Here is a 25,454-nt window from a genome sequence, read left to right on the forward strand (position 1 = left end):
GATGGACACACAGAAGTTGGCGCTGATTGGTCGTTTCCTTTGCGCGAGTGCACGTACAAAGCCCCAAAATAGTCGACGTTGTTGCGAGAAGCTGACGAGAGATTTCCGGATTCGTTTCTCACGTGTAAAAAGTTTAACGTTAACTTTGCAAGTATATATCGTTACATTTTTTATTTTTTATTTTTTTTAAATCAGCATCAGCATTGTAGATATACTCATTAAAAAAAAAGAAGATAGGAAGCGTCCTCTCACATTCAGCTGCTTTTATTTCCAGCAAATTTCTTACCATGTGTAAATATTTGTATTAACATAAAAAGATTCAACAACTGAGACATAAACAGACAGTTTCACAGACATTTGACGAACAGAAATGGAATAATGAGTCCCTGAACAAAGGAGGGGTCAATATTAAAAGTAACAGTCAGTATCTGGTGGCCACCAGCTGCTTTAAGTACTATAGTGCATCTCATCCTCATGGACTGCACCAGATTTGTCAGTTCTTGCTGTGAGATGTTACTCCACTCTTCCACCAAGGCATTTACAAGTTCTCCATCATGTCTGAGGGACACATGGTTACATGTAATTTTCCACTGCAGGGACGATCAGCTGTCCTACCTGTCTGCCTGTAGCACTGTCTTAAGCCAGGTTCACACTGTATGATTTTGGCCACAATTTGGTCATCTGAGACAAATTTTGAGAATCCTAAGAGAATATAGGCCAAAATCTGTAGTCTTTGTTCGCTAGATTGACGTTTCCCCGACAGCCGATTAATGGCCATTGTGATAAAAAAAATAAATAAAAAATTCCTCAGATTAAAATTCTGTCAGTGTCAGAAGATTTGAGGCACAGTCCTGTATTATGGCTTCTCCTACTCTGTACGAGTCTTCTTGTGTGCATGTTTTTCACTTCTTGACTGTCGTATAGTTTGACATTAATGACATCCTACAGTGTGACATGGCTTACAGCGGGGATCATGTTCATACAGTCTGACAAGCAACAGTCACAAAGGACTATTAAAAATCACATTGTGCAGACATTGCAGTTTATTGCTCTGGCCACATCTGCAGTCCTCATGCCTCCCTGCAGCAGGCCTATGGCATGTTCACGCAGGTGAGCAGGAACCCTAGGCATCTTTCTTCTGGTGTTTTTCAGAGTCAGTAGAAAGGTCTCTTTAGTGTCCTAAGTTATTGTAACTGTGACTGTAATTGCCCACCGCCTGTAAACTTAGTGTCTTAAGGACTGTTACACAGGTGCATATGCAATAATTGTTTACGGTTCATTGAACAAGCAAATTGAAAAACATTGTTTAAACCCTTTCCAATAAAGATCTGTAAAGCTTATTTAGAATTTACTAAATTATCTTTAAAATACAGTTTCCTGAAAAAGGGACATTTCTTTTTTTGCTGACTATATGTCATTACATATTACACAGCAATACTGTAGAGATTAATTATCTAGTTATTGTAAATTATAGAACTGTTATAGATATATACAAGTTTGTTGTTTTGTATCCATCCATCCATTTTCCATAGCACTTATCCTACACGGGGTCGCAGGGAGCCTATCCCAGGGAACTCGGGACACAAGCCTGGGGACACCCTGGATGGGGTGCCAACCCACTGCAGGGCACAATCATACACACACACACACACACACACACACACACACTATAGACAATTTGGAAATGCCAATCAGCCTATGACATGTCTTTTGGACTAGGGGAGGTAACCGGAGTACCCAGAGGAAACCCCTGAAGCATGGGGAGAACAAACAAGCTACACACAAACAGGGCGTAGGCGGGATTCAAACCCCTAGCACTGGAACCCCCACCCCCGGGTCATTGTTTTGTATATTTACATTAAAAAAAGATTACTTCCATTTGACAAAGTTATGCAAAAACAAGCTATTCCAGGAAAAGATATAACCTACATTAATTAATTATATACTGTGTAAATTTCAACTAAACTAGACAAGCTGCAGATTTTTCCTCAAGCACCTGGTTGTTACAATAAAACCCTGTGTATATGCACTACTCCCTTTTTTATTTTATTTATTTATTATAATTTAACTATAATCTAACCAACATTATGAGGTAAAACTGAACGTAATTGTAAGCAATTCCATATCCGGTACATCTTTGAAAAGTGCACTGAGCAGGAGCTAAAACACATGAACTACAACAACTACTGGAGTGAATTAAAATTTAATGCCAATTGAAAAAAGTGGAAAACCTTAACAAACTATAATGAAGATGACATAACAGCATCAACGACAGTTTAAACGACATAAATATAAACTGATTCAATTAATGCACAGTTTAATTACGCTATGACCATTCTGTCAAAGGAAGCAGAAATAAAAAGAAAATGGAACAAAAAAAGCTGACGTCGATATTATATATACAGTAAAATTTTGATTTAAATTTTCTAATTAATTACAAGAATGCAGTCTTTTTTTTGTACAGATTAAATAAAAATCTTTTAAAAATTGCATAATATGAAAATTCATTTTTACAATGCAATTATTGCATTACACTGATGCTGTCATTAAAACATGAACAGCTGACAGTTTGTAGTGCGGCCATATCCCACGGTCTCTCTTTAATCGTCCTCAATCCAAGAAGAAAATGTTATTAAACTGTGTTGCACAAAGCCTCTTCACCTCTTCTGTAATGCAAAAAGGGAAACAGTGATGAGTTTCAAACAGTCTGTCAGCCAAATTAAAGCACGTAACATAACAATGAAACATTAATAATACATCTTTAACTAAATGATCATAACCAACGACTCAAAGTAAATGTACTTAAAATTGGTTAATGCACAGGGACATACCATTCACTTCAATTAAATTGGCATTCTTCTGGTTCAAAATGACATACAGCTCTCTCTGATCTGATTTCTTGCCCACTACCCAGTAGTCAGTCATCGCTTTTACAATGATTTCTTCATCTGCATCAACCCTTAGAAACACAAGGGAGGAAAAACGAATATTTAAAAAAATAAATAAAAGGTCATTCTGAAAAATGATCTGATGCATCGAGGCACAGTCCTGAGATGGTAGGTACCGTGCAAAATCACTGTTGATGTCTCCAAGGATCTTCATGAGGTCAGGGTGGACAGAGGTGAGGGACACACTAGCTGTTTTGCGCATGTGGATGGTGCTCTTCTCAGCCAAGTTCATATGGTTGAAGTAGATGAACTTAAATTGGGGCTCCTTTTCTGGCCTAGTCATACAAAAACCAAACACACATGCTTTGCAAACTGACATTCAAATCTATACAAGGTAGGGCAGAAGCCCTAAAATCCACACTTAACAGTGAGTGATACCCTGGCAGTCATGCTTATTTATTCTAACACAAAATTGTGGTATGTGCTTGGCTGAAGTGACATGAGAGAAAATCAGATATGCAGCAAATGATGATGTCCAGTAACTATTGTTAAAACAATGTTCATTTAACAGGTTAATGCATCAAGGAAAAAGATTTGCTCAGAGGACTGAGGTGAATCCTGGGAAGATAACATAATAACCTTATTCCAACCTTTATGGTGGGAATAAAACACTAGGGGGCATGCCGTTACAGGACTAGAATCAACAATGGGGTGGTGTGATATGGCCTGAAGTAAAGTAGATTGTTGTCTTATAACAGCATTTGCTTTTAGTTGCTCTTATACCACCCATCCGGAAACCCCCGAAGCACAGGGAGAACATGCAAACTCCATATACACAGGGCGGAGGTGTGATGTCTCTTATACCACAGGAATTTTATTTATTTATTTTTAAAAACAATGATTACATTTTTAATTAATTAATGGACATCATACTTTTTTATCATGTCATACTTTTTAATGTTGTGGAACATCAATGAAACAAGTCACTTACATTATATCAGCTATAAAAAGTTGTTCCCTTACTTTCTATTGTTAAGTTTTTTTTAATCGTTTTTAACAATTGTTAACAATCTTGTTACTGCAAAATCAGAAAAAATTTCCCTTCTGTCCTGAAGCCTTTCTTATGTCTGAAAACTTACTGACTGGTACAAACTGCTGACGCTGGAGACTTATAAATAAATGTCTCGTTACAGAAAACTTCATCATAACAATGATACAATGTTCTGCTTTGATAACATGCATTTGTAATCGGTTAAAAAAAAAAAAAAGTATTAAATATATATTACATGGAGTGCCCACTCTACCAGTCCCTATGTAATTTGCTACTGTAGGAACGATAACATTAGCGCCTGCACTACTCTCAGAGCTGTCCGGTTAATGGAAATTAATTCATCAAATTCAAGAATTAAACAAAGCTGTGGTATAAATGGGGATTTATTCAAGCAAAGAAAGAGAAAAGGCAATTCATTGCTAAATTGCACTTTTTAGCATTAGCACTTTGATTGTAGATTAGCACTGACCCTGATATCCTCTTGTTGATGTTGTACTGTTCACAAATATCTGAGGCTAGCAGTGTGAGCTGAGGGCCGACCAGTGCATCCAGCTGCTCGCAAAACTCTCGCGTCAGTTCCACTGATGCTGGAAAAAAATGTCAATCACATGGGTCATAATAAGCTACTTTTCCACTTAGCTGAAGGACTACATTTAACATCAACTAATATAACTAAGGCTTAAATGCAAAGACACAGGAAACTCACCATTTACCATGAAGCACACAGCAGCACTCATGGCCTGCAAGGGAGATGATGATGGATATTTATATGTTTTCAATTGAGATGAATGTGAAAGCACCACATTACTTAAACGTCGTCGTAATCTAACATTCCTAAATCTCCAGGTCACATTTCTCATTGATTTAACTTATGTGTCCTCACCCTTGTTACATTCTGTCACAAAGTTTAAATGGGATTTACACAAGAACGTTTTTCTTGATAGACACCTAACAAAATTAAATATGGCTGATACGCTCACCTTGTAAACTATCAAATGTAGCTCCTCGTAATTGTCCTCCGTGTTCACAAATATTCTTGGAAACCTGAATTTCGCATCTGGATCTTTTAGGTTGGCTGGTCCTGTTAAAAACCTAGATTTATAAAAAGAAAAAGACAAAAGGACAAGTGAAATAAAACTCCAAGCTATTAAAGCTCAGAGTTGCCAATCCACAGCATTTAACAGAAACATAACAGGTATTAAAATGAACACATTAATAGTAAAATAACTTTTTAAAACGTTATTTAAAGTTTTTAAAGAGCTGCAGACATTTTACATTAAATAGTATTCAGACGGAAAGTTGTACATACATACTGCAGTGATGCATTCAAGTAAAGCACACCTTTGCTGCTGATGCTAGTGTGAAGACAAATTATACTAGAGAAGCAACTTATTAAAAATACAGCCAGAGAAACCAACTTCATGGGAACTTAAATGCTATCTATAAATGGTCTTCCAAAATGTATGTCTTTTTTTTCCAGATAGCCTTTAAGAACGCCTTTGACAAAAGTAGAATGTACTGAAATCATTCTCATTGCTGGATCAGGAAGCTGTTGTAAGGTTGCGATGGACATTAATAGGAAACATGTCGAGCAAATCAGACACGACACTGTTGCCAAACTTATTAACCAATTCAAATAGACTAGAAGTGTTGAGGACCAACCGAGAAGTGGACGTCCACGAACATCCACTGACGAAGGCGCAACCAATGTGGCTCTGGCAAACGCAGTCCCCTGTGTATGAAGACTTTTGGGACACGCTGTACAGTCACTCTGTTTAATATTCTCTGCAAAGCCACACCCACAAAACAAACTAATCTGGAAGACGTGAACTCTTGTGCAAGCAGGGAAGCTTTCTGCATTAACATGCAACATGATTGGGAGACAAGCAGCTGTTGTCCAAACTGGTCGGTCATTTTTGATCAATGTGTCTTTTGTTTATTCTCCTGTTTACAGAGCCTGTGGAACTACAGAGACTAGATTTGTTTTCTTTAAACAGATATTTTGTTGACGGATAATGGATAATGTGTAGCTGTTCTGAATTAAAAGTCACTGACCCAGGTTCACCTACATTGATAACTGATTAAAATAGTGCTTAAAGAAATTGTTCAATTGATATTACTATATATGATCCAGAGCAAAAGTATACACACATATACTTTTTTAAAATTGTATTTTATTGAATTGAATATCACTACCAGTACAATGCAGAACTACTGAATCTTGACACTACTATCCTGAGGTTACCTCAAGTCCAGGCACAGCTGTGTAGAGGAAATGATTAGCTGATTACTAGTGTGGAAGTGACTGATGACTACAGTCCAAGTCCTTTGATTAAGAGCCCTGGCATGGTTCTCTGCCCTGATCACATAAACATAATGTTTGTGTAGACATTCCTGCTGCAGGAGGATCGGTGGCTAATCTAATCAACCTGCCACACTACTGCCAGTACGCTGCAACACGAACCGTGCTGGTACACTCACTGACCTATAATCCACCATCCAGTAAAGCCTTGGATGGAATAGGGTTTTGTTCCGGACTATCAAAGCAGTTCAATATTTCTTTGAGCTACGTGATCAGAGCCGGGGTTTGTTAATTGAGCCAAGTACCCCGGACACCTGAGTCTAACACAGGAAGAATATCAGAAATGTGGTGTCAAGTCAAGAGGAGACGGTGCTCTACTTACCTGCCATAGTGCAACAGATTCCCTGTCACCTCCGGTCTCAGAGGCGAGTCCCTGCCTGCGAGCTGCCACAGTGCACACACGCAAGCACACACACACACACACACACACACACAGCAAATAGATTTTGTGCTCTACACAGACTTCTATGCAGTTCTATGTAAATTCTACGATATGCAGTTCCATGTATATGTAATTAATATGTATATTTATATGCAAATAATGGACTAAATAGTGAAAATGACCACACCTCAGGCTCGGTGTGCCTTGGAAACAGTGATGTCGTCAAGTATTTGTAAAGAATACGCATGTCATCCTGCTCCAGCCCGCTCCTGCACAATAAACACCTGCATGACCATGTGGCTTGATAAATCTGATCTGGTATGCTTTATATACGTTCAAGGTTTGCTTGAATGAGAAGCTGTTATCTGCCAGGTATGTTGCACATACGAGGAATTTCACTCTTTAGCAGGTCTTTACAAGCTATAATATCAGACCTCAGTCTGTATCCAAACATTTGCACGAGTGAGATTACAAGCAAAAGTTCAGGGAAGTGGTTCTCCTTTTCACTGTATATAGACATTCTGTTGCGTTAAGGTTCCTTAACTGTCATTGTTTACTGCGTTAGTTAACAATAAATAAAACATGAACTTCAGCATTAATAAACCATAAGTAATGTTAACAAAGTAAGTTAACACTTGCATTATCTGATGTTAGTTTAAAGGGTAACTAAATACACCTGCATGACTAAAAAATAAATGAACAAAAATTGCAGTGTGTTACTAAATACTCATTACTCCCTGAACTCTGATCTAAGTGGGAAAATATTGGAACTTGCTTTTCAGGATCAAATTCTGAATTTTGCCACAAATTTTACAGACACAAACATTTTCATTAAGGTGTTGTTCATGTGAACTTAATTTGACTTGTTGGTTGATTGTTAACATTATTAGTTGTTTATCATAACAAATTTTATAATACAAGTGTTTGTTACTTTGTTAATGTTACATATAGTATATTAATCCTTAAGTACAGTGCTGTGAAAAGGTATTTTTCTTCTGTTTTTGTGTATATTTCACAATAAATTGTTTCAGAAATTTAAACAAAGTCCAAGATAAAACACAGGCAACCTGAGGAAACACAAAATAAAGTTTTTAAATGCTAATGTTATTTATTGAAGCAAAAAAGTTATCCAATACCAACTGCCAAAAGATCCTAAAGGAGAAAATCCGGGCTTCCATATGCAAGCTGAAACTCAAGCACAACTGGATTATGCAGCAAGACAATGATCCAAAGTATAGGAGTAAGTGAAAGACTGATCTCCATTTATCGTAAGTGTTTGGTTGCAGTTATTGCTGCTAAAGGTGGCACAACCAGATTTTAAGTTTAAGAGGACAATTAGTTTTTCACATTGGTGATAGGCCTTGGATAACTTTTCTGCTTCAATTATAATAATAATAATGATAAACTATCGGTAAGTTGGCTTTGTTTTATGTTGTATTTCGTATGAAGATCTAAAACTACTTACTATGAGGTATTGACAAAAACAGAATTTTTTTTTTTTTAGGACAAATCAATACTTTTTCACAGCACTGCATTTGGTTTATTCATTTTCACTGCACTAAATATTGTCAGTTACATCAAAGGGACCTTAATATAAAGCGCTACTAACTTCTTATATCTCAACCTCATTCATCAAAATAATTCGGTCAATATTAGAGCAAAATATTGAAAGCCATATTTAAAAGATAAAGTTTCGAGTCAGTGCTGGTTCTCAGGAGTACTACTAACTCTGTAAATCATTATTTAGTACATTAGCAATGCTGGACTTTACCAGATAAGCTGGTCATTGTAGAGAAAGGCAGTGTATTTGACCAAATTCAAGCTTTCCTCCACTCTGTTGACAAAACACTGGATCTTCAGGTATGTCATTTTGTCCAGGGGGAAAAAGCTGATTCCTCCAAACACATCCAGCAGGTCACATGACTGGAGGTGCAGCGTCTGTATGTACTACAGTAAAGCACACACAAAAACACACAATGTACAGCATGTGTGTGGTGTTTAAGCATGTGTGGTGGACTGGGAAAACCTTTCACGTTGGGAAAAACAGGATCTCCTTCAACTGAAATTTTGCACATACCTCAATCACAAGTAAATATCTAGTATTTTAAAATCTGGTTATCTTCAAAAATAAAAAGGGAGGAAATCTGACTTTAATGTCTAAAAGCAACTGCTTTTAATGATTCATATATTATGTATTATATATATATATTATGTATTATATATATATATATATATATATATATAATATATATATTATATTATGCAGTAAATATAATATAAAAATAATAAATATGACCATGAAACTGCATCTATAGTCAGAGACGCCTTTATTCATTCATCCTACAGCTACTTTTGCCGCGGAGTCTGTTAAACTGGTTCCTTAACTCAGGGGTTCCCAAACCTTTCCAGGGCAAGGCCCCCCAAATGGTATTAACATTTGACCGAGGCCCCCCTTTTGCAAGATGTCTTTAAAACACATTAAAAATACAGACTTCTGAATATATCACCCCCTTTTTTTTATTAATAATTACATCTTTACATCAGGAATATATATATATATATATATATATATATATATATATATATATATATATATATATATATATATATATATATATATATATATCATGTATTTATACATTTTTCACACCAAATTGTTGAGGCCCCCGGGCGCCCCCTGGCGGCCCCCACTTTGAAAACCACTGCCTAAATTATCTAATCTGATTTTTTGCAGAAAGATAGCATAAGTAAACTTAGAAGTCAATAAAGAAAATTTACATAATATATTTATATTTTCTTAAAGTACAGGTATCATAGTATGGTATAGTCAGAAAACCCCGATTTTGTCCGTTTGCCTGAATTCAGCTGCAGCACCACAACACGTATATAAATTTGTTTTACAGCATGACCACTGACATATCTGTCAAAAGTAGTAAATGAATTTGTACAATGATCCAGGTAGCACACCTAATTTTTTCCCATTATTCTGTCCTGAATAAAACCGACAACATAATATTGCAATAGCTGGCGTCTGAATTGCCCTTTATAGTTCACACATAGTGGAATGGATCTTTTCTGTGTCGAGAAAGGATTTGAAAAATAACTGCAGCCCACAAGTGCTGATGCCAGCGAGTCCTCCTAGCTGAGGCTGACATCATGCAATCTGACAGTGATATATAGTAAGATGTTGAACTGGTTTTGTACAGCAGTCAGTGCCATTTCAGACTCGGACCACATTACAGCTTCACAGAGGGCACTAGGCCAAGGCTTGGGTTTGGACGGAGGTGATGAGAAGAGTTTCCCCTGACCACAGCTGAATTATTCAGATAGGTGTGTAAGCATGAATCCAATACTGATGCAATTTAAATGAAACAACTCAGACAAACAGGACTAATTTGCACAGCTAAGATGAAGACAAATAATTAAAGAAAATGAAAACTAATGATAGCTGGGAGGTTATAATATATTCCTTTACAGAGGTGTAAATGACATTTTTTAAACATCACTGATAGATAATTGGGGTTTGTCTGGTATCCATGATCTCATATTCTAATTGCTACTATGTGGAATATATGCACACTACTCACATTAAATTAAATTCACTTAGAAGATCACTTTCCTTATCAATAGTTTATCTTACCCTGTAGAAGAACTTTTCAAGCTTTTGGGTAAGTAGCTCCACTCCACCAGCTTCAAATGCCCTGATGAAAGTGCCATTGAAAAGCTGGAAACAGAGACGAGGCCACAAACAAGTAGCACTGAATAAGCAAAACACTCAAGAAATCAAGGAGTTCAGCAGAATCGAAAATACAGTTTACCTTATACATGCTGTAGCACTGCTGTAATACTGCACCATAAACAGTGTCCTACAATGCAGGTGAAAAAAATAATAAAACTCTTTCAGATACAGTCATCAGTTTGGTACCAGTGACATTATATGCATTAGTATAAGTGCAGGTTCCAAAAGTACAGGCTCACAAATAACAAGTGTGTGCGGGCTTCACAGAGAGATTTCTTATTATTATTATTATTAATAAACAAAATTTTAGCTAGAAAATACAAACCAGAATTTCCTCTTCTTGGTATTCTATAGTCGGTGGTTTTCCATCTTTGCTGGGTTTTTCTACCATTGGGTTCCGTACAACCTTAAAAGACAAAATACCAGAGAGAAAATAAGACACCAATACAGTTACATATTAATATCAGAGTCAGCCCCAAACAACAAAATGATGCATGGTGCTGCTTAATATCTTTTGGGTTGACTTCTTTCAAGTCATTAATACGAAGTGACTGAATTTCACAAAATGTTATTACATTTGTGCAGGCAATAGAAAAAAGCTATTTGAACTTGACAGTGTATTATATTATATTATTAAATATGTATAGTGTATTATATGTAGAATATTCATTGTAAAGCAGTCACTGTCATGGTCAATGCACAATATGAAGTCTATACTTTGAGTTTCACAATACATAATTTTACATACAAAATTAACTCGGGAGCACAAGTAGGATACAAACCTTTTTTATGAACTGGATTTTCATGAATACCATGTGTCTTGTCTAAATGCTCTAATTAACAATTTACAAATAATGTTGTCCATATACAGCTTGATAAATTAAGTCAATTATTCAGAATACAAATTAAATACTGTTCAAGTGCTTTAGAAAACATTACAGGTGATACTACTCTATAGCAAAATACATCAAAACATCGTCACTATAAAAAAGCTTTAAACTTATATACCATGACCATCCAGAAATTCCCCTCAGGCTCATGGAAGAATTGTCTATTTTTCTGAGTGTGAAGAGATTTTGCTGGCTTTGTGGGACAGAAGGTCCTGCAAAAAAAAAAAAATAAATAAAAAATTATATACATATATACACACACACACACATATACATATATATATATACATATATGAAATATAGCGGTTATTGTGAATTAACACGATGACACAGAGTAAACTCATGCACTAATTTCATAATACTGTATATATTATGGCTTTTTAAATCAACCTAGTTGCTAATTCTGCCATTAACTGATATTGTTGAATTATTATGTATGCATACACACAGACACACTATATATATATATATATATATATATATATATATATATATATATATATATATATATATGTGTGTGTGTGTGTGTGTGTGTGTGTGTGTGTGTGTGTGTGTGTGTGTGTTTTTATATATATATATATATATATATATATATATATATATATATATATATATATATATAAATATAAAATACACACACACCATGCTATATATTCATTTTACTCAATCATGGAAGCATACCTAGTAAACTGAACAATGGCCTCACAGAGTCCAACGTTGCGAATCTTTTCATTTTTCTCCACATCACAGGGATGATAAAATAAGATCTTTTTCTCCTCCTGAGGGACAGAACATAGTGAAAATGTTAAAAAGCATCATAACTAACTGTATACTTAGCAATATGAAAACAATATCTGCTTAGAATACACAAGCAGAAAAAGCTAGCTTTAATGAAACCTGACCATGCTGCATTACAATCCTTCACACAGCAATGGAAAAGGACAAACAGTGGACAATCACTAACCAGACTCTCAGTACAGAAGGGACAGCAATGAGACTGGTGTAACAAATAAATGAATGTAGGCACAAGGTTGGATCCTAATAAACTGGAAACAGTGGATCATTGCAATCACTGCAACAATGTGAGTTACCATATATTCTCATTTTTAAAACTGCAAACTTCTGGGTCTCTTGTATTCTGGTCTGTCTTTGTTTGTATGGCCCCATTATACTGTTTTAAAAGCCCGCACGCTATCTGAATATGTCCTTCTTATGACTGTTAAAATGGTTAAATGTTATGACATCTGTAATATATTAAGTGTGACAATAAATAATGTTTAATTATGTGCTTTTTAAAAAATTTATATTTATTTAATCTTTATTTAACCCTCCTATTATGTTGGGGGGGGGGGGGGGGGGTTTCCATCCATTATGTTATGGGTAATGGAAAGTTACATCCATTATGTTATCAAATTGACTCATAACACAATAGGACGGTTAACCAAGATGTCCCTTGAGATTCAATTTTTTTTTGAGCGAGAGCGAGAGAGAGAGAGAGAGAGAGAGAGAGAGAGAGAGAGAGAGAGAGACCTGGCCATTACAGGGTAACAAACTTAAATTTCAAACACACAAAAACAGGCAAAAATACAGACAAAAAAAAAAACCCCAACAAACAAAAAAACACATAATACAAAATCAAGCTTATGAGTAACAATTACACTATTCAGTTACATTTTTTTTTTTTTATCAGAGCTTTAAACACTCTCATTGTAACAAATTAAGTTTAATTTTAAGTTTGATTAAGCTGTAATGTGTTTTGAATATTACTCCATGACCAGGGTGCAAAATAAGCAAAAGCCTTTCTTCTGATTTCTGAACAAATAAGAAGGGAATTTACCCTGCATAGTTTTGTAAATAAAAATACTACCAATGTTGCTGTGTCCTCAAACTTAATGAAGGCCAAGAGACCAAATCATAAAGAACAAAATGTGTACTAGACAACAAACTGGCTATAAAACGTAACATACTATGATACACAGAGTCTAAATAGTTAAGTATAGAGGAAGCAGCACGCATATAAATAATATCTCCATAATCAAGAACCATCGTTTTGGCTGTGGCAGAGCGGGCTGTCCACTAATCGCAGTGTTAGCAGTTCATTTCCCGGACCACATGACTCCACATGCTGAAGTGTCCTTGGGCAAGACATTGAACCACATGATTCTCCCGATGGCAAGCTAGCGCCTTGCATGGCAGCTCTGCTACCATTTTTGTGTGAATGTGTGTGTGTGTGAATAAGAACCAGTTTAAAGCACTTTGTAGAACCGCTAAGGTTAAAAAAAAAGAAAAAAGCACTATATAAGCACAGACCATATACCATAAATTAAAACATGCCCTATTACGATAGTAAAATCCCAACCTGTTTTATTTTTAAAAAAAAACTGTGACATGATTGTAAATGAAAATTTATTAACCAAACAAAAAACCCATGCACTTCCTATTAGACCAAATTTTACCGATAACCAAACTGGGCGGTACAGATTAAATCAACCGATAGTTTTTAAAAATTTTTAATTTTCTGTACCATGAAAACGTACTGCACTTTTTTAAATGAAATAAATATATAAACATTAATGTATATTAACTATTAAGAAATAACAAAGTGAATAAAATACACATCTAAACTGAACAACAAAAAAAAGTAAACACTCCAAATAAATAAAAACAGAAACATCCAAAATTGGTCAGTAGCATTAAAATAAAAAGTCTCCTCTAGAGGCTGCACTCACACTGCATAACGACAGCGGACCCTTCTCAGCCGCTACTGCAACGGAAACGACGCAACCGGGAACAGCTATCAGTATGGATTTTTGCTGATAACCGATAGTTCCAGCAACCGGTTATCGGAGCAAAACCGATCAATCGGCCGACCTCTACCTCCCATCGTACAAAAAGATCACCCAGTTTTACATGACTTGTCTTATGCCTTACAGTCAGTCAAAAGTTTCAAATATTCCAGTCCAACTGCACTGCCCAATCCGATTCATCCATCAGCACATGTAAAACTAGGCAAATGATTTGGAAAGATCACAGCATGGATAAATGATAAGGACTTGGATTCTTGTTGGATTACTGAAACTTACCTCTCCTTCACGTGGTCCAAACTTAGGGTTGTAGATGAAAAAACTAAGCAGAGAAGGGGTGTACTGTTTTTCTTGCATTCCAGAAGCCATTCTTGGACTGACGTAACAGAAACAGGAAGACAAAGCTGTAACAGGTGGGGGATAACATCTGAGAGGAATTAACTAGACAATAAAAACTGTTAGGTATCAGGCGGATATTTACTCCGTCAGCACCTGATCATCAGCATTTGAGTGTGTCTGAAGTTCGTTCGTCCTCCCTTGAAGCAGCCTGATGGGCATGCCTTTAATCTGCAGAACCAACATTTGGCAGAAGGAATATGTTTTAAACAGCAATAAGTACAATAGCACATTTGTGACTAACCATAAACATAACCATATAATCATATAGCCTACACACAGTGTCTTGCAAAAGTATTCAATCTCGCTGGAGTTGATCAGATTTGTAAGTATTCAACCTCGTAGATTCTGTAATGAAGGAAAGGTTTGAAAATGAAGACTAGGGAGCATACTAAGGAGGTTAAAGAGAAGGTAATATAAATTCATAACTTAGGAACTTAGGAATAAAGAGGTTGGATGAATCCCAATTGGAGGACCACAGTGAGAGGCATTATCTCCAAATGGAAAAACTCTGCACAGTAGTGAACCTTCCCAGAAGTGGCCGACCTTCCAAAATTCCTCCAAGATCACAGCAACTACTCATCCAGGAAGTCACAAAAGAGCCAAGGACAACATCAAAGGACCTACAGGCTGCTCCTGCATCAATAAAGGTTCATGACTCCAAAAGGAAGAATATTAAGGCTCATCTGGATTTTCCAAAACACACCTTGATGATCCTCAAACCTTTTGGGAGAATGTTCTGTGGGCTGATGAGTCAAAAGTGGAGCTGTTTGGAAGACAGGAGTCCCGTTACATCTGGCATAAACCAAATGCAGAATTCTACAAAAGGATAATCATACCTACGGTCAAGCATGGTGGTGGAAGTGTGATGGTGTGGGGATACTCTGCTGCTTCAGGGTCAGTCAACGTGCAATAATTGAGGGAAACATGAATTCTGTTTTCTACCAGAAAATCCTAAAGGAGAATGTCCGGTCTTCAGTCCGTAAATTGAAACTCAAGCACAACTGGATTATGCAGCAAGACAATGATCCAAAGCATAGGAGTAAGTCCTAGCCCTAGAAGTAAGTGAAAGACTGATCTCCAGTTATGGGGAGCATTTGCTTGCAGTTATTGCTGCTAAAGGTGACACAACAAGATTTTAAGTAAGGGTGCAATTACTTTTTCACACTGGTAACAGGTGTTGGATAACATTTGCTTCAGTAAAATAAATAACTATAAACTGCAGTGTGTTTACTCAGGTTGCCTTTGTTTTATGTTGTATTTCGTTTGAAGCAAAACTGTTTAGTATGAAATACACACAAAGAAAATACTTTTCACAGCACTGTATTTGGTTTGTTCATTTTAACTGCGTTAAATATTGTCAGTTACATTATCGGGACCTTAATATAAAGTGTTACTAATTTATTATATCTCAACCTGAATACTTCTGCAAGGCACTGTATATAGTAAATGAAACTAAACATGGCCAAGACTTCCGCAAGCAGCTAATGCCGAGCAAGCCAGTGAACATAAAAAAAAGAAAGAAATGAAAGCAAAGGAATTTCGTTGTACTTATTGAATTTGCTGGTTGTTTATCGGTGACACTAATCGAGCTGAGCATAAACTCCACTGAGCATGTTGTCAAAGTACCTAGATCTTTCAATGGTGATTAGTCTACTGTTACGGTGTTTTAATCATTTACAAAAATAAATAAATAAATAAATAAATAAATTATGAAAAACACTGGTTGAATGGACACATCCTCTATGAGGCATAAGCCACTACAACACGAATAAATAAGAGAAAAACAACACCAACAAACAAACAGCACAATTAGTTAAATGAAACACATTAGCACTGTTGCTTGCTAGGGGTTCTTGCTAGCATCAGAACATAAAACACTGTGACACGGTTTCACAATTGGGTTTCGAGTACATTAATGAGGTGCTTACCAAAAACATGCGGGTGTCTTACAGCATTGCGACAGAGAAGACAAACGGCCAAGTTTGTTATCGTATGTGTAAAACAAACATGGGAGAACAGTAATCTGCTACTACGCTCAAAGACCCTCCTCCAAGGAAAAAATCTGTATGAGGAAACCTCTGACGCGCTCGAACATACTTCCGGGTTCTGACAGAACACCGTGTGTAACCGTTCGGGTAAATCAAATGCGGTGAAAATACAGTTCCGGGTAAATCTCACTAATGCTGGCTCTGTACGTGTTGTATTAAAATAGATTATCTTTTTATTCTATAAATAAGAAACGAGTTTGACAGAGCAGTTTTATGTTGTATACAGACAGTGGCTTCAGAATAACTTGTTTAGCTACTTAGATGTTCAAAGCGATGTGCTATTCACCGAAAACCAATCGGGGCGGTGCATAACGGCAAGCTCAGATTCACTACAGCAGGGGTTCTCAAACTTTTCCAGGGCAAGGCCCCCCAAAAGGCATTAACATTTGACTGAGGCCCCCCTTTTGCAAGATGCCTTTAAAACACATTAAAAATACAGACTTCTGAATATATCCCCCTTGTTTATTCATAATTACATCTTACATCTTTACATTACATTACATTAGGAATTGATTGTGTGTGTGTGTGTGTGTGTGTGTGTGTGTGGTTGTTTGAGACTGAGATCTTTTTTTTTCACACCAAATTGTTGAGGCCCCCCGGGCGCCCCCTGGCGACCCCCACTTTGAAAACCACTGCACTACAGCACATGGCTAAAATCCAGTGTGATTGTCAGGTGTCCATATAACCTGCTGAAAAACAATAGAAACCATCACAGAAATTCTATTGGTTTCCACTATAAATACCATTACAAACCAGCTAACCATTAAAACACTTACAATTACCATTATTGGTCCTTATTGGTATCCACTAGACATAACATGCCACCAATAGAAGGCAACAAATTACCAGGAGAGACCCACAAGGATCACTACAGTTTCCATTAAAACCAATACAATTCCCATTATAACCATTAAAACCATTACAAATTCTATGAGGTTTTACAGTAGTTTTTTTCAGCAGGGTATTTTTTGCCATATAATGTACAATAATATGATTTAGATTAAAAAATTATAGGAGGGCATAATAATCTGAAGTAATTAATTAATTAATCAATTAAAAATATAATAATAATAATAATAATAATAATAATAATAATAATAATAATAATAATAATAATAATAATAATATGCTTGGGTCACTGTCTGTATGGGCTTTTGTGCATGTTTTCCCTGTTTCCTCTGGGTTCACCAGTTTCATCCCAGGCGTGAATGTATGTGTAAATGTGCGTGTGTATGGTGCCCTGCAACAGACAGACATCCTATCTAGGGTGTGTTCACTGGATAGGCTCTGGATAATGAAGTTGAAAAAATGAATAAATGAGTGACAGGATGACTGGATAACATATCACATACTGCTTGAGAGATTAATGATTTCATCTTAAATGTATTCTCTCAATCCAGGCAATTAACAATGATGACTAATTATTAAGGCAGAATATGATCATTTTTGCTGGTTTTACTAACACCTGATTGTTGTTCGTAAAATTACATTATTTACACAGAAACAGGGAAGTAGTTAAAAATAGACGGTGGGATACAGTGACCTCCACTAATATTGGCACCCTTGGTAAATATTAGCAAAGAAGTCTTTATTGTTTAACTTTTTGATCTGTTGGTTTAAAAAAAAAAAATCACAAAAATATTCTGCCCTCATGGATATCAAACAATTTCAAACAAAACACAGGTTTATCAAAAAAAAAAACTTTGTTAAATAAAGATGTGCAACAATTAGTGGCACCCTTTTAGTCAATACTTTGTGCTACCTCCCTTTGCAAGATAACAGCTCTGAGTGTTCTCCTATAATGCCTGAGGAGGTTGGTGAATACATGACAAGGGATCCGAGACCATTCCTCCATACACAATCTCTCCACATCCTTCAAATTTCGAGGTCCATGCTGGTGGACTCTCCATTTCAGTTCGCCCCAGAGGTTTTCTATGGGTTTCAAGTCAGGCGACTAGGATGGCCATGCCAGGACCTTGATTTTGTGGTCAGTAAACCATTTTTGTGTTTTGAATCATTGTCCTGCTGGAAGATCTAACCATGGCCCATTTTAAGCTTTCTTGAAACCCTTCCAAACAACTTGTGGTGATGTAGGTGACATCGGATTGTAGTTTTGGAGACTTTCTGACCCCAAGATGCAACTAACTTCTGCATTTCTCCAGCTTTGATCCTTTGAGATTTTTTGGCCATTCAAACCATCCTCTTCACAGTGCATTGAGACGATATAGACACACATCCATTTACAGGATGATTCATAACATTTCCAGTTGAGTAAGAGAAACTTCTTAATTATTGCCCTGATGGTGGAAATGGGCATTTCCAATGCTTGTGCCATTTTCTTATAGCCACTTCCCATTTTGTGAAGCTCAACAACCTTTTGCCGCACATCACAGCTATATTCCTTGGTCTTACCCATTGTTATGAATGACTAAGGGAATTTGGCCTATGTGTTAGCTCATATTTATATAATTGTGAAACAGGAAATCATGGTTGAACAATTTCCTGTTCCTAGTCACCCAAGTGTACTAAATATATATATATATATATATATATATATATATATATATATATATATATATATATATATATATATATATATATATCAATGGGAATAGACTTCAAATATATTTTTCTCATATGAATTCATAGGGGTGCCAATAATTGTTGCACACCTATATTTAACAAATATATTTTTTTGATAAACCTCTGTTGTGTTTGCAATTGTTTGATATCCATGAGAACAGAGTGATTTTGTGATTTTTGATTTATTTTTATTTTTTTTAAAGATCAAAACATTAAATAATAAAGACACAGCCTTCTTTGCTCATATTTACCAAGGGTGCCAATAGTACACTATACATACTCTGTTTTCTGTTTGAATGTGTGAATGATGGGTGGCAGTTATCTATGTTAAATATACTTATAGCTTGTAGCCACACTTTCCTGAGGCCTTCAGTAATTTTGTCAACAGAGAGAGTGAGAGAGAGAGAGAGAGAGAGAGAGAGAGAGAGAGAGAGAGAGAGAGAGAGTGCAAAAAGACGTAAGGTTTAAAGTTTGCTAATGTTTATTCAAAGTAGCTAATGCAGCAGCATTACGTAAAGTAATTATATATTTTGTAGTAAATGTTGTAGCCCATCCACCTCAAGGTTGGATGAGTTGTGCATTCTGAGATGCTTCTGCTCAGCACAGTTGTAAAGAGTGGTTATTTGAGTTACATTACCCTTCCTGTAAGCTCGAACAAGTCTGGCCAGTCTCCCATGATCGCTCTCATCAGCAAGGCTTTTCCACCTGCAATACTGCCCTGCATGTTTTCCCCCCTCAGCATTCTGTGTAACTCTAGAGACTTTTGTGCATGAAAATCCCAGAAGAGCTGCAGTTTCTGAAATACTCAAACCAGCTTGTCTGGCACCGATCACCATGCCACAGTCAAGGTTACTGAGATCACACTTTATCCTCATTCTAATGTTTGATGTAAACATTAACTGAAGCTCTTGATCTGTTTCTGAATAATTATATGTAATGTGCTGCTGCCACACAATTGGCTTTTTGGAAAATTGCATAAGGTGTACAGGTGTTCCTTAATGTTGCCAGTAAGTATATATAGTGAATGTTTGGTGTAGTACACCTAGTTTCTGGAGAAACAGGACGTTTTGGACAAATATCCTTCATTAGATGTGCAAACAATGTGCTTCTGAGGCTGTAGGATTGAATCCACTAGATATTCTAAATATATATCATTGATAAATATGTAATACGTATGAGTTAGTATAACTAGTAACAGTTGAAACAACCCTTCAGCATATTACTTCTGAATAATATCAGAGAATGCACATTGTTTTTCTGTTTAAACCCAATATAATGCTTTGTGGATTAATCTGAAATCTGCAGCAGTTCTGAATCCTTGACAGTCAGATTAATCAACGATAAGCGGAGCAGTGTGATGCACAGTAATCTAAAGCAGGTTAAAGACAAAAAACAAAACAAGACATCACATATTGCAGTTAGAGTGACTTTAATTGTTTCCCTGAACAGTTTTGTCCTTGGTCATGTGGGACGAGCATGAGGGCAATGACAGACATTCAACCATCAAACAAGACAAATTAAAACGAGGGAGTGCGTGATGGTCTTTGATAAATATTTGGAAATGTAAAAAGCAGTGTGACAGATGAAACCACAGGACACACGGCTGCTGGTAATGGACTGGGAATCCGCCATTCTTTTAAGATAGGACCATGCTCTGGAATTCTGCAAACATAGACGAGAGACATTAGTGCATATACAGCAAAGGTTCTCTATCTGGTTGTCTCTAGACCATTCATTCTGTAATTGTCTGGATCCTGTGTGACATTAACAAAACTGTATACCTGCTCTAGTCCTTGAGGACTATTTAGAACTTCCTCATGTACAGCATTTAAAATGGAAACAGCATTGATTTATCTTGGACTATGCTTTAAAGCTATCAGAATGTGTTACAGGATGGCACTGTTAAATAAAAAGAATGAATGAATACTGAGGATTGATTTCTAAGCAACTAGAATGTTCTAACACTTACTTATTCCAACACGCATTACAGATTCATAAATGAATATTAAAAAATATATATATATATAATATATATATTATTCTCTCTATGGCATAAAACAACACAAATTTTGTTTTAGGATCACTAGTGCCAGTGTCTCCTGCTTTTACAATTCACTTTCCTTTAAAAGAAAATGGTTGAAAACCCTTGTTTTTATTATCAGGAATAATAATTTGAAGCTATCCATATACTTCTGCAACTCAGAAAAAGTTTCTTCTTCAATTAATTTTAAAAAATCCTCATTTTTAAAAATTATTTTATTGGTCTTCACCGTAATAGAAAAATAATCAAAACAAGATTCCTATCATTTTTCTTTCACACAAAACACTACAAACTACAGGTCTTGTGCTTAACTACATATAATTCTTTAGAACAAGAACAGAAAGACTGCAGTCACAAGAGATGAGAATAGTAATAGTTATAGTAATAGCAAAGTGATCTCTACTACTTACATAGGCAAGTACCATAGTTTACCAAGCACCCATAGCCTGCAACCAGAATATGACCATAGTCTTAGTCTAATTTACTGACCTACCTTTCTTACACATTTGAACCCTTTGAAAAGTTCAAGACAAAGTACAAAATAGATTGTACCAATTTCTAAATCATTTTCTACCAAAGCCAGCTACTGATGCTCAATTCAGCCATAACTTCTTTTCCTTTCCTGATTAGGTAACAAAATTTTCAGATCAGCCGCTAACTTATGATGTGACAACATCTAAAGGACTGATGTAAAGCTGTTGTATGTTTTACGCACCATTAAATGCCCAAATATATTCCAAATATACTCCAATTTCCCCTTGGGATCAATAAAGTGTTTTCCTTCTTATCTCTTTTGTTCTAGGTTGGACGTAACATTCAAGATAACATGCATAATTTCTACTGCATGTCCTGACTTTAATAAGCTGCAGTGCGATGCACAAGCACAGTTCTCTTATTAGCCTACATGTGATGAATGCAGAGTTCTACTGTTATGGGCGCTTATAAACAGTGAGAATCTACCATGCCAATAGCAGAGATAGAATTATGGAAACAACACCTAAGAAAATCATAATTATTGATGGGATTTACCATCTACTCCAATTTTTCCATCGCTGTTACCATCAGAACCTGACATAAAGTTTTTGGTTTCATTCTCGGTCAGAGTCCGTGCCCCTGGGACAAACCGCCGTAAGAAGAACCTGAATCAAACAAAATAAAAATAAAATGACGTACTAATCATACACTAATAACATGCATACATGCATGCAAGGATAAACACAGCTTAATTTTTAGGAATTAAATTTAAGCCACATTTGATGCATTCTCATTCTCAGTTTCCTAGCCAATCAGGTATCAGCAGTTTTAAAGCATTAAGGCTCTCTGTTTCACTGCAAGTGTGCAAAACCCTCAGCAAAAATGATACTGCAGTCACTATCAAAGTCACTTACCTGCCCTTGCCACAAGGTCTACAGACAGAATTACATAATGCAGATAAACCACACAAAACACCCGAGTGATGGATTACATTTGGAAGTGGCTTAGAGAAAATACAGACACTGGCAGAACCATTGATTAATTGAAGTTGCTACAAAAGCTGCTTAGCGCAAAACATTTTTATTCATGATTAAAAAGCAGAGTATTGCATCTGTTCTATCTCTTAGCTTGCTTAGATAAAGGATAGAAAAGTGTCCATTACGTGATGACTACAAAGTCAGTATAAAAAAGCAGAGGAAACTTGAAAATCAATTAATGATGAGTGATCATTGGGACACTCTTCTATTTTCATTAAACAAAAAGCATTAAAATAATAATAATAAAAAAGTATACTTAATACATACTTGAGCTCTGACTCCTCAATAAACCCGCTGTTGTTGTCATCTAAGAGGCGGAACACTTCCCTGACTTCCTCTGGACTTTTCTTAGTCAGGCCAATCACCTGGAAAAATTTCTTGTAACTGAAGGAGTCTGGGGCTGTTAAGAGGAGTGCACAAGAGAGACAGGTGATGCTACCAAACTGAGAATCAACCAACATGACCTCTCTTCAGCTTGCTTCCACTGCATCTGAACATTAAGATCCAGCAGTGACCTAGGTACTAAATTTACAGACACAGTCATTTTACCTCAAATACTAGGATTGACTTTATGTTTCATGTGATCTTAAATGATAACATTCTCATTTAATTCATTTTAATAACAAGCAAACAAATCCCCCATCTGTCCCTTCTGTGTCTTTCGTTCTGCATCAGCTCACCTTCACAGTCCTTAATGGCATTCTCAATGGCTTCAGCAGAGAGGATATCAGTGAGAGACATATTCATCCTGTCAAGAAACAATGTGATAAATGATTTCCACCAATCCAGGAATGAAACCATTTGTTTATAAACATTCTTTCTTAATAAAGGCTACAGGAGAAGTGTTTCACATATAAAAATGTTAGACATAAAAATAATTGAACTAGAATATTCCTACCATTAAGTTTAATTCTCAATTTGTTTTCAGAAATTACTGTCTTATAAACATGTCCTACACTTACCTGGAAAAATAAATCTATGAAAAAAGCAGCTGCACACTCTCAGATACAAAGGCACCAAATTGTACTTTTCCTTGTCGCTGGGGTTGTGCCATTAATGCTGCACAAATCTTTTGTAAATTAGTTTCACCTTAAGAATTTTAATATAGTGGTACATTTAAGGCAGGTCACTGATGTACCTTTAAAGCTTTACTCTAAAATCTTGATGAATATACACCACATGCAGCTAACCAGGTAAAAGATACATTCTAAAGGTACAAAAAATAAAAATAAATCTGTGCCATTAATAGTACCATGCCGGAGACAATGAAAGGGATTTGCTATTTTTTTAATACCATAATTAACATATTACCATAGGCTACATGTTAATGGATATATATAAAATATTATATATATATATATATATATATATATATATATATATATATATATATATATATATATATATATATATATATATTTTTTTTTTTTTTTTTTTTTCTCTCCTTTTTTTTTTTTTTTTTTTTTTTTTTTTTTTTTTTTTTTTTTTACAAACCGTGAATGTAACGTAAATCTTAGCTGTTAGTATTTAAGGTTGAGATGTTATTTAAGGTTTTTTTTTTTTTTTCCGGAGAAAAATGTTCAAATTAACTGTAAAAAATAGGCCACATTCAAGATTACATTTCTTCCACCATCAATACATCTCAGCCATAAGTGCAAATATTAAGAAGTGCTATGCTTCATTCACTAGATTAATAATTATGCTTCAGCTTCAGTGCGCTTTAAATGAGCTTTAAAAATACATTTCTGTGTCACAGATCTAACTTTGTCTATCCCGTTAACTTTCTCTGACTGAGTGGAATGGTGATGCTGAGATGATGCTCACCGATGTGCAGTCACTCCCCTGCTGGTTCAAAGCACAGCTCTTCTCAATGTGTGTTTCCCAGTGAGCGTGGACTTATATAAGGGCTGATGACACAGACGATGTCTGACTATAAGGTTACCTGTCGGTGGATCAGATTCTTGCCATAAGGCTCTACTTACTGGCCTAATTAACCTTTAGTGTGAGCAGTGCGTGCCCTGCACACACATGCACTACACACACCAATTCACACAACTCAGTGCTTCATTACCACTCTCACTCTCACAACCTAGACACGCTCTCACTCACACACACTTCTACAGTCGCAGTCGCACATTCATGCACATTCTGTCACACGTGAGTTTGTGCGTCTGCGTATCATATAGGTTCAATTCAATTCATTTTTATTTGTATAGTGCTTTTAACCTTGGATATTTTCACAAAACAGCTGTAAAGAAATATATAAATTCAGGATATAAATTTTAAAAGTATAAATTCATCCGCAATAAGCAAGCCAGATGCAATGGTGGCAAAGAAATACTCCCTGAGACAATATGAGGAAGAACCCTTGAGAGGAACCAGACTCAAAAGGGAACCCATCCTCATCTGGGTGACAGCAGATAGTGTAATTATAAAAAAAATATTCCTTCGATAACTGTGTGCGATATAGTCAATTACTGAAATTGTGTAAACAGGACATTCATTGTAGTTTTAACCTAAAGTCTATTTTGTTGAAGTTATCAACTGTTCACTGATGGAGACTTGAGTTCTGGCAAACTATTCATGGCAGTTGCCATCCTAAGCCATCTTCATGGTTTTTAAGTGGTACCATCCACAGTAATATCATGTATCATTAGATTGTCCATATGGGGCCATCCTTAGCAGCAGTGAGTGGTTTCCAAGTAATGAGAACTCGAACCAGAAGTAGGGCATTTACATATGCATATACATAGGTG

At 36.0% G+C, this 25,454-nt stretch overlaps 2 protein-coding genes across 5 annotated transcripts; both read right to left on the reverse strand.

Moving 5' to 3' along the window:
* Window positions 1-2,187: 2,187 nt before the first annotated feature.
* On the reverse strand, window positions 2,188-16,616 carry ccz1 (CCZ1 homolog, vacuolar protein trafficking and biogenesis associated). Of its 4 annotated transcripts, none has more exons than XM_017484309.3 (17): window positions 16,444-16,616; window positions 14,598-14,683; window positions 14,396-14,492; window positions 11,994-12,091; window positions 11,431-11,524; window positions 10,748-10,828; window positions 10,502-10,549; window positions 10,324-10,407; window positions 8,455-8,630; window positions 6,871-6,952; window positions 6,624-6,685; window positions 4,920-5,031; window positions 4,646-4,679; window positions 4,409-4,526; window positions 3,065-3,223; window positions 2,832-2,959; window positions 2,188-2,666 (listed from the first exon to the last, which is right to left on the reverse strand). In XM_017484309.3, the coding sequence occupies exons 1-17, from the start codon at window positions 16,450-16,452 to the stop codon at window positions 2,611-2,613; spliced, it is 1,524 nt and encodes a 507-aa protein (XP_017339798.1). In that variant the 5' UTR covers window positions 16,453-16,616; the 3' UTR covers window positions 2,188-2,610. The 4 variants fall into 4 exon arrangements, with proteins under 4 accessions (XP_017339798.1, XP_017339801.1, XP_017339803.1 ...); XM_017484312.3 differs by having other exon boundaries at window positions 14,609-14,683; window positions 16,444-16,615; XM_017484314.3 differs by having other exon boundaries at window positions 14,396-14,520; window positions 14,609-14,683; window positions 16,444-16,615.
* Window positions 16,617-20,579: 3,963 nt separating this feature from the next.
* Window positions 20,580-24,776, reverse strand: pvalb9 (parvalbumin 9). The gene is made up of 5 exons (XM_017482835.3): window positions 24,523-24,776; window positions 23,379-23,446; window positions 22,966-23,098; window positions 22,217-22,326; window positions 20,580-20,808 (listed from the first exon to the last, which is right to left on the reverse strand). Exons 2-5 carry the CDS (start codon window positions 23,443-23,445, stop codon window positions 20,783-20,785), a joined length of 336 nt encoding a protein of 111 aa, XP_017338324.1. The 5' UTR covers window position 23,446; window positions 24,523-24,776; the 3' UTR covers window positions 20,580-20,782.
* Between the last annotated feature and the right edge of the window lie 678 nt (window positions 24,777-25,454).

This window comes from Ictalurus punctatus, chromosome 13, assembly GCF_001660625.3.
Source record: "Ictalurus punctatus breed USDA103 chromosome 13, Coco_2.0, whole genome shotgun sequence".
NCBI classification, from domain to species: domain Eukaryota; kingdom Metazoa; phylum Chordata; class Actinopteri; order Siluriformes; family Ictaluridae; genus Ictalurus; species Ictalurus punctatus.

Bases quoted from the DNA above. Each gene is read 5' to 3' on its own strand.
- ccz1 (XM_017484309.3), bottom strand. The intron at 6,953-8,454 runs GTAAAGTCCAGC...TTTATTGTGCAG, and splicing joins TACAATGACCAGCTTATCTG to GAGCGGGCTGGAGCAGGATG. The intron at 4,527-4,645 runs GTGAGTTTCCTG...ATTTTTTTCCAG, and splicing joins TGTGTGCTTCATGGTAAATG to CATCAGTGGAACTGACGCGA.
- pvalb9 (XM_017482835.3), bottom strand. From the start codon at position 23,445: ATGAATATGTCTCTCACTGATATCCTCTCTGCTGAAGCCATTGAGAAT. The intron at 22,327-22,965 runs GTATGTATTAAG...TGTTTGATTCAG, and splicing joins ATTGAGGAGTCAGAGCTCAA to GTTCTTCTTACGGCGGTTTG. The intron at 20,809-22,216 runs GTAAATCCCATC...CTATGTTTGCAG, and splicing joins TGGAAAAATTGGAGTAGATG to AATTCCAGAGCATGGTCCTA.